Here is a 9,789-nt window from a genome sequence, read left to right as displayed (position 1 = left end):
ACATAAATTCAAATTGCTCCTTTTGTAATGACCACCCAGAAACAGTGTTGCATCTTTTTTGGCATTGTATACATGTAAGAAAACTGTGGCAAGACATCAGTAGATTTATAATTGAACACATTTATGAAGATTTTACACTATTGTGGAGAGATGTACTGCTTGGATTCTTTACATACGATAAAAATAAGCTGAAACATTTTTATGTAATTCATTTCATTATTCTTTTGGCCAAATTTCATATACACAAATGTAAATTTACTAACAAAAAAACACATTTTCTTACCCTACAAAAATAAATTTAACTGTATTTTAAGACTATTAAATACTCTACTAACAAACAAGCTGTTAGAATTGTAAGTGTATGTATGTCCCTTAAGGTCCTTGTGTAATTGTAATGTGATATTTGTACCCCCTAGCTAGATTGTCCATTATATATAATCTATATATACTTGTGTTCCCTTATGTACTTTCTGTATTGATTTGATGTTAATAAAAAAAAGAAAAAAAAGAAGATATCCTCTAGCAGTGGTTGATGTGTATGTCATATCAAAACAAAAACCCATAAATGGATTAAACATTGTAAAGGCAAACACAGAATTAACAGAAACAAAAATACATTTCGTATGGAAATAGCTGTGGCCAATCTTATTTTTCTCACTAATACATTTCTTTCAGTCACATTATCCTTTATCACTCTCTGTCTCTATTAAAGCGGCACAGTGCGCCAAATATCAGCATGAACATTGTCTATTTATCCTGACATATATTTCTAAATTCTAAATATTTCTTTAATATTTTCTAATAGAGTAAACTGTAACCGGAAGTGTTTTCGTTTCTATTAATAGTCGCTTCCGGGTTATTTACGTTTTTATTACAGCGTTTTTTTTCTAACGCTGGAGAGCAGATAACTGTTGTTCTTGTACTGCGACTTTGATAACATTTTCACACAAGCCAGAAGACTATGGATTTGGGCGTGACGTTGCTCACAGGAATTGCACTTTACTTGCTTGTACAGTTTGTGTGCTTCATATTTGCGGACGCTGACTTGACCTTACTATGGGCAACCTTGTTTGGGAGCAAGCCAGGTAACACACCTGTCCCTTAATTAACTTGTATTGACCAATAACTCAAGGCAGTCGCCACAATGTGGCAATGTACGAGGAGTCAATCTTTCAATACAGACTGTTACACGTTACTCTCACTTGTATATCTACATTGTTTCAGTGCAGATCCATGTTGAAGAATCCATCTAATGTAACACAGAGGTTGTTTTGATGACACGTTCTGTAGTCTGAGCACCAAGCAGACTTTGACCTCTCAGGATCTCATTCAGATTTGAACAGCAATGGCCACACAATGTTGCAATGATATGGAACATCTGGAGATCCAGAGAGGTCCGGCTACAGAATTTGTCATATAAACAAAATGTCTTTGTATTACATTGGTTGCTTGCCCTCCAGGGCCAATAGGGGAAAATTACAACAACGTGGAAGGACCTGTTCTATAATGGTTGGAGAAACCGGGTGACGGTGAATATGACCGCTACAACTGTATGGCACAATATGACTGTTCACCACCCTCCTCAAACAACGTTGTAGTACTGTTACTCAGTATTTGCTGTGAAAAGTAACACAATCTGCTGCTTGTTTTCTAGAGACCAAGTTGAAAGGACTGGTGGTGTGGGTCACAGGAGCCTCCAGTGGCATAGGGGAGGAGCTGGCTTACCAACTAGCTCGATGTGGGTCTCGTCTGATTCTATCTGCCCGCCGTGTGGATCAGTTGGATAGGGTGAAACTTCACTGTTTGGGTGAGGATGATAGTTCTCTCGTCTAATGAAAACCGTATTCTCTCGCACACAATTAGGTTAATTCTCTTTACTGTTAAGCATTATAAATTACATAGCTTACTGCTTCAATGCAGTCACAGTAGTAAGTGTGATTTTATACACCTAGCCCTTTCATTTGCAGACCAGTTAACAACATTTTTCATTCCCAAGAGTGCTCCAACTTGAAAGATAAGGATATTCTTGTTCTTCCACTTGATTTGCTGGAGAGAGCGTCCCATGAGGCAAAAATGAAAACTGCTATCCAGCACTTTGGCAATGTAAGACCACTACACTTGATAATTTGTAATAACTCTCCCTTATCGCTCTTTATTTTGTCGGGATTTTAAGTTAGTTCAATTTAACTCAGTGTTTGACCATTTCCAATTGATTAACCACTCAATAAAGGTTGAAGAAGTAACCAGGCATTAGTCATGTCGGACGGGTTCCCAAACATTTTCACTCGGGGGGGGGGGGGGTGGTGTATGCAATGACTAACATGACAAGAGGAACTGATGATTCACTACCCAATTTTGAAATTGCACCTTGTGCGTTCAGTTTGAAGCTGGACTGCGTTCCTTGAAATTGTTTCATGTGTGTATATATACACTGCTCAAAAAAATAAAGGGAACACTTAAACAACACAATGTAACTCCAAGTCAATCACACTTCTGTGAAATCAAACTGTCCACTTAGGAAGCAACACTGATTGACAATACATTTCACATGCTGTTGTGCAAATGGAATAGACAACAGGTGGAAATGATAGGCAATTAGCAAGACACCCCCAATAAAGGAGTGGTTCTGCAGGTGGTGACCACAGACCACTTCTCAGTTCCTATGCTTCCTGGCTGATGTTTTGGTCACTTTTGAATGCTGGCGGTGCTTTCACTCTAGTGGTAGCATGAGACGGAGTCTACAACCAACACAAGTGGCTCAGGTAGTGCAGCTCATCCAGGATGGCACATCAATGCGAGCTGTGGCAAGAAGGTTTGCTGTGTCTGTCAGCGTAGTGTCCAGAGCATGGAGGCGCTACCAGGAGACAGGCCAGTACATCAGGAGACGTGGAGGAGGCCGTAGGAGGGCAACAACCCAGCAGCAGGACCGCTACCTCCGCCTTTGTGCAAGGAGGAGCAGGTGGAGCACTGCCAGAGCCCTGCAAAATGACCTCCAGCAGGCCACAAATGTGCATGTGTCTGCTCAAACGGTCAGAAACAGACTCCATGAGAGTGGTATGAGGGCCCGACGTCCACAGGTGGGGGTTGTGCTTACAGCCCAACACCGTGCAGGACGTTTGGCATTTGCCAGAGAACACCAAGATTGGCAAATTCGCCACTGGCGCCCTGTGCTCTTCACAGATGAAAGCAGGTTCACACTGAGCACATGTGACAGATGTGACAGAGTCTGGAGACACCGTGGAGAACGTTCTGCTGCCTGCAACATCCTCCAGCATGACCGGTTTGGCGGTGGGTCAGTCATGGTGTGGGGTGGCATTTCTTTGGGGGGCCGCACAGCCCTCCATGTGCTCGCCAGAGGTAGCCTGACTGCCATTAGGTACCGAGATGAGATCCTCAGACCCCTTGTGAGACCATATGCTGGTGCGGTAGGCTTGGGTTCCTCCTAATGCAAGACAATGCTAGACCTCATGTGGCTGGAGTGTGTCAGCAGTTCCTGCAAGAGGAAGGCATTGATGCTATGGACTGGCCCGCCCGTTCCCCAGACCTGAATCCAATTGAGCACATCTGGGACATCATGTCTCGCTCCATCCACCAACGCCACGTTGCACCACAGACTGTCCAGGAGTTGGCGGATGCTTTAGTCCAGGTCTGGGAGGAGATCCCTCAGGAGACCATCCGCCACCTCATCAGGAGCATGCCCAGGCGTTGTAGGGAGGTCATACAGGCACGTGGAGGCCACACACACTACTGAGCCTCATTTTGACTTGTTTTAAGGACATTACATCAAAGTTGGATCAGCCTGTAGTGTGGTTTTCCACTTTAATTTTGAGTGTGACTCCAAATCCAGACCTCCATGGGTTGATAAATTTGATTTCCATTGATCATTTTTGTGTGATTTTTGTTGTCAGCACATTCAACTATGTAAAGAAAAAAGTATTTAATAAGAATATTTCATTCATTCAGATCTAGGATGTGTTATTTTAGTGTTCCCTTTATGTTTTTGAGCAGTATATATATATATATATATATATACACACACACACACACTACCGTTCAAACGGTTGGGGTCACTTCGAAATGTCATTGTTTTTTAAAGAAAAGCAATTTTTTGGTCCATTAAAATAACATCAAATTTATCCAATAATCCAAGTTTATAATTTTAAAAGGCTAATTGATCATTAGAAAACCCGTTTGCAATTATGTTAGCACAGCTGAAAACTGTTGTACTGATTAAAGAAGCAATAAAACTGGCCTTCTTTAGACTAGTTTAGTTTCTGGATCATCAGCATTTGTGGGTTCGATTACAGGCTCAAAATGGCCAGAAACAAATAACTTTCTTCTGAAACTCGTCAGTCTATTCTTGTTCTGAGAAATGAAGGCTATTCCATGCGAGAAATTGCCAAGAAACTGAAGATCTCACACAACGCTGTGAAATACTCCCTTCACTGAACAGAGCAAACTGGCTCTAACCAGAATAGAAAGAGTGGTAGGCCCCAGTGCACAACTGAGCAAGAGGACAAGTACATTACTGTCTAGTTTGAGAAACAGACGCCTCACAAGTCCTCAACTGGCAGCTTTATTAAATAGTACCCGCAAAACACCAGTCTCAACGTCAACAGTGAAGAGGCGACTCCGTGATGCTGGCCTTCTAGTCAGAGTTCTTCTGTCCAGTGTCTGTGTTCTGTGTTCTTTTGCCTATCTTAAGCTTTTCTTTTTATTGGCCAGTCTGAGATGGCTTTTTCTTTGCAACTCTGCTTAGAAGGCCAGCATCCCGGAGTCGCCTCTTCACTGTTGACGTTGAGACTGGTGTTTTGTGGGTCCTATTTAATGAAGCTGCCAGTTGAGGACTTGTGAGGTGTCTGTTTCTCAAACTAGACACTCTAATTTCATCCCTTCTTACTGCGTTTGAGCCAATCAGTTGTGTTGTGACAAGGTTGGGGTGGTATACAGAAGATAGCCCAAGTCCATATTTTGGCAAGAACAGCTCAAATAAGCAAAGAGAAACGACAGTCCATCATTACTTTAAGACATGAAGGTCAGTCAATCCGGAAAATCTCAAGAACTTTGAAAGTTTCTTCAAGTGCAGTCGCAAAAACCACCAAGCGCTATGATGAAACTGGCTCTCATGAAGACCGCCAACAGGAAAGGAAGAGACACAGAGGATATGTTCATTAGAGTTACCAGCCTCAGAAATTGCAGTCTAAATAAATGCTTAACACAGTTCAAGTAACAGACCCATCTCAACATCAACTGTTCAGAGAAGACTGCGTGAATCAGGCCTTCATGGTCGAATTGCTGCAAAGAAACCACTACTAAAGGACACCAATAATAAGAAGAGACTTGCTTGGGCCAAGAAACACAAGCAATGAACATTAGACCGGTGGAAATCTGTCCTTTGGTCTGATGAGTCCAAATTTGCGATTTTTGGTTCCAACCGCCATGTCTTTGTGAGATGCAGAGTAGGTGAACGGAAGATCTCTGCATGTGTGGTTCCCACCGTGGCTTGACCCCCTGCCGACCCCCTCAGTTTGGGAACCACTGATGTAGGACATACTTTCTTCGCATTTACTTAAGTCTAACCAGACTGGCCTTATTTATAAGACAATACATATTATTCAGGCTGTAATACACAAATAATTGGTATATACAGCCGTAAACATTTGTGTGTAAAATTTTGTAAATGTTCCTTGCAAGCCAGAATGTTAAATAAAATTACATTTGAACTTACTCTACCGGTTGTCTCTGAGACAAAATGTCCACAGCAAAGTATTGTTTACCCAACTTTTTAGAGAGCCGGTAGGTATATTCTTTACTGAGGTGTGGATTGTTCTCCATCCTCCCCTGATTCAGAATATACAATTTTAATTGTACCGAACTATATACCTACCGGCTGTCTAAAAAGTCACTTATCCAATACTTTCCTGTGGATATTTTGTCTCAAATTTTGTGCAGCTGAAGTACAAACCGCACAGACAACCAGTAGAGTAAGTTCACATGTCATTTTATTCAATATTCTGGTTTGTAAAGAACATGTACTGTCAACGATTTTGTACACACATGTTTCTTGCTGTATATACCAATTCATTGTGTATTACAGTCTGATTAATCAGACTAGCTTACTACCAACCAGCTCCCAAAGGCAAATTATGCACATGCTCAACATGAAAATTCAAGGCTAAGTCCAGTATTAGCGCCGTCTTATTAGACGTGTTCTCTTATTCTGAGACATGAGGTTGTTTCCACTTGTAATCTGTGTTTTGATTATACCTTTGGCAGAAATGTTCACAACCAAGTCTTGATTTTGTTACCAGTGTATCATGAATTCAATGAATTCCTTTGAAGAATAAGATAATTGGTGATATATGGCTTGCTTTGTTCCGGTCTCTCTCTGCACTATGCCCATTTAGATTGACATCCTGGTTAACAATGGTGGCCGCAGCCAGCGTTCTCTGTGCCTGGAGACCAGTGTGGATGTGTACCAGGCACTGATGGAGCTCAACTTCCTGGGCACAGTGTCACTTACCAAGCAGGTGTTGCCCCACATGACACAGCGAGGGTCGGGCAGTGTAGTTACTGTAAGCAGTGTGGTCGGCCTGGCTGGGGCACCTCTGGCAACCGGATACTCTGCCAGTAAACACGCTCTTCAGGTTAGATCAATCATGGGCCACCCTCTGCCCGTTTGTAGTTGTACAACATCTAGATAGATAAATTGATTACGATCTTGAGATAAATTGATTACGATCTTGAGATGACAATCTACTTTTTCCACAGGGCTTCTTCAATTCTCTTCGAACAGAGCTGACTGAATACCCAAGGATACTCATCAGCACAGTATGTCCAGGGCCTGTACAGTCACAGATAGTCCAGAATGCTTTCACAGAAGAAGTGGGAAAGGTTGGTTTTGCTTCCAATTTGTGATAATTTTAATTCACATTATTGCTGAATTCATGCTTAATTTTACATCGACATTGGACATGTTGCAATTGCATCACATTTTGTTATTGTCAAGATGTCACAAACGCATTCATGGGAAAGCCATTGGTCTTTCAAATAATTGTCATTAAAGTATTTTTATTTTTATTTTTTATTTTACCGTTATTTTACCAGGTAAGTTGACTGAGAACACGTTCTCATTTGCAGCAACGACCTGGGGAATAGTTACAGGGGAGAGGAGGGGGATGAATGAGCCAATTATAAACTGAGGATTATTAGGTGACCATGATGGTTTGAGGGCCAGATTGGGAATTTAGCCAGGACACCGGGGTTAACACCCCTACTCTTACGATAAGTGCCATGGGATCTTTAATGACCTCAGAGAGTCAGGACACCCGTTTAACGTCCCATCCGAAAGACGGCACCCTACACAGGGCAGTGTCCCCAATCACTGCCCTGGGGCATTGGGATATTTTTCAGACCAGAGGAAAGAGTGCCTCCTACTGGCCCTCCAACACCACTTCCAGCAGCATCTGGTCTCCCATCCAGGGACTGACCAGGACCGACCCTGCTTAGCTTCAGAAGCAAGCCAACAGTGGTATGCAGGGTGGTATGCTGCTGGTATGATTTAACTTCCGTTGAATTGAACATTTTTGTATGAGTGTTGACATTAATTTCCTGTCTTATCCCTTCCATATCTAAGGCCATTCCCACTGCTGGGGACCAGCAACACAAGATGGTCACTAGTCGTTGTGTGCGTCTCATCCTGGTGGGTATAGCCAATGGCACCAAGGAGATGTGGATTGCCCAGCAGCCCTTTCTGCTGTTCTACTATGTGTGGCAGTATGCTCCCACCTGGGCCTGGTTCATCACTGATGTGCTGGGCAGGAAGAGGGTGCAGAACTTCAAGGCTGGCCTGGTTAGTATTGGTTTTCTGTAGGTCTCGCAACATGATTTTGCTTAAGAATGTGTTTTCTGAGCTGCATACTATATATTGTTACAGTTTTGCCTATAGAATGATCAGAGCTCAGTGTATTCCATAGACCAGTGTTTCCCAACTCCAGTCTCCTCCAGTACCCCCAACAGTACACATTTGTTGTAGCCCCGGACAAGCACACCTGATTCAACTTGTCAATTAATCATCAAGTCCTCAACAAGTTGAATCAGGTGAGTTTGTCTGGGGCTACAACAAAAATGTGTACTGTTGGGTGTACACAAGGACGAGGTGGGTGAAACACACTAGGCCAGGGATGGGCAACTCCAGTTCTCTGGGCTGGAGTGGTGTCACACTTTCCCTCCCATCCCACAGCTGATTAAACTAATTTCCTTCTAAACTGAAGATCATGATTATTGGAGTCAGGTGGGTTAGATGGGGATGGGGCAAAAGTGACACCAATCAGACCCTAGAGGATTGGAATTGCCCATCCCTGCACTAGGCATCGTTTATGCATGGTCTTGCTTTCACATTCTCTAAGGTTAACCTTGCCAGGCCAGGAATAAGGGGACACTAACCGTGTGAACAGTCAAATACTTCAGTAAAGCAGACTCTATTTAGAGCTGTCTCTTAACAGCTAGGGGGCTCAGCTGTTACTGACCTTGCTTCAGCCTGATAAAGAGAAGGGGGCGGCCACACTGGCCAGGGTATAGCAGTGGGCATGACTGCTTCCCAGTGGCAGTGACTGACTTACTGACTTCTACGTCTGGTGGCCTCTGCTGGATAGCTGAGGGCCACGCAGAAAGGTCATTTTCTGACTGACCAGACATTTTTGTGTCAGGATTTGGATGGACAATGTCACCCAACCACTGTGGTTTAGTTGTGTGTTGGAATGCTCAAGGTTTGGTCAATATATTAAAAAAAGTATACAAAGGAGAGAAAATACAGACTGAGGAAAGGCAAAGGCAACTTAGATAGTGAGTTTGCAGGTTTTCATTCTTCATCTGTCAATGAACAGTATTTGAAATCTAGACACCTGAAACAGACAATGAAGCAAGATCAGCCTCAGAACATAGGACATATGGATAAAGTAGAATCAGTCACCTTTCATTAAACTGAGATATGACCCATTCCCACATCATCCTGTTGACAAGTCCATGTTCTGATGCCTTAACTTCTTGAGTGACAGCGTCTCCCCAGAATGTAAAATGTTTATATTTGGCATGTGCTACAGATTTGTTTTTACAGTCGAAAAAAGATAACTTTAAAATTAAGCTTTGTTTTACAGGACGCAGACTCTGCTTACTTCACAAAGCCCAAGTCTTCCTGAAAGGCATTCCAAATGCTTGAGCTCCACCTTGAAATGGGTTAACTTGAACCTGGAAGCAATTGTCTCATTTTTAGCTGAAAGGAAAATGTTTTAGGACAGCCCTCTTCACAAAGCAGAAGAATAGGGATGAGGGTGGAAATAGAAACATTGAAGATTTTCCTCTAGCCTATGAAATTAGGATGTGTCCAGGCTGACTCAGTTGATGGGGGAAAAAGTATTTCAGAATAAGGAGGAACATTAAAATTGATTAGATTGTCTGATAGGTGGAGTATAATTAATGCACTCCCCACAGATCTGTGATGAATGTCTATAGCACTAACCAATCTCCAGTAAACAATAGCCTATCAGGTTTCTTTGAAAACGTTATTATAAGTGTATATACAATTACACACATCAGTATGTACAAGAGAACATTAGTTAGTCTTAAAAACAAGAACTGTAAACAAAATGATAGCAATATGAAGACCAACCGAAAGGCACATCCTTGAATTTAACACTGAATAAAAATAAATTAAAAAAAAGCAAAATCTTTGTCCCATTTTGCCTTTGGGAGCATTACATAACTGTATTTGAGGGAAAACATTTGCTAAAT

General features: G+C 42.2%; 1 protein-coding gene across 1 annotated transcript; it reads left to right on the top strand.

Moving 5' to 3' along the window:
• The first annotated feature begins 844 nt into the window (after positions 1–844).
• Positions 845–9,724, top strand: dhrs7 (dehydrogenase/reductase (SDR family) member 7). The gene is made up of 7 exons (XM_071327705.1): positions 845–1,085; positions 1,655–1,807; positions 1,997–2,103; positions 6,408–6,647; positions 6,772–6,894; positions 7,637–7,852; positions 9,156–9,724. The coding sequence occupies exons 1-7, from the start codon at positions 962–964 to the stop codon at positions 9,195–9,197; spliced, it is 1,005 nt and encodes a 334-aa protein (XP_071183806.1). The 5' UTR covers positions 845–961; the 3' UTR covers positions 9,198–9,724.
• Positions 9,725–9,789: the final 65 nt, after the last annotated feature.

Source organism: Salvelinus alpinus, chromosome 9 (genome assembly GCF_045679555.1).
Source record: "Salvelinus alpinus chromosome 9, SLU_Salpinus.1, whole genome shotgun sequence".
Taxonomy (NCBI): domain Eukaryota; kingdom Metazoa; phylum Chordata; class Actinopteri; order Salmoniformes; family Salmonidae; genus Salvelinus; species Salvelinus alpinus.
The sequence above is the reverse complement of the archived record's forward strand: the minus strand, read 5'-3'. Positions and strand labels throughout refer to the sequence as shown.

What these genes read in the sequence shown, in the direction of transcription:
- dhrs7 (XM_071327705.1), top strand. Translation starts at nt 962, where the DNA reads ATGGATTTGGGCGTGACGTTGCTCACAGGAATTGCACTTTACTTGCTT. An exon ending in GGTGAAACTTCACTGTTTGG is followed by an intron (nt 1,808 to 1,996) that starts GTGAGGATGATA and finishes TTCATTCCCAAG; the next exon opens with AGTGCTCCAACTTGAAAGAT. An exon ending in TCACAGAAGAAGTGGGAAAG is followed by an intron (nt 6,895 to 7,636) that starts GTTGGTTTTGCT and finishes TCCATATCTAAG; the next exon opens with GCCATTCCCACTGCTGGGGA.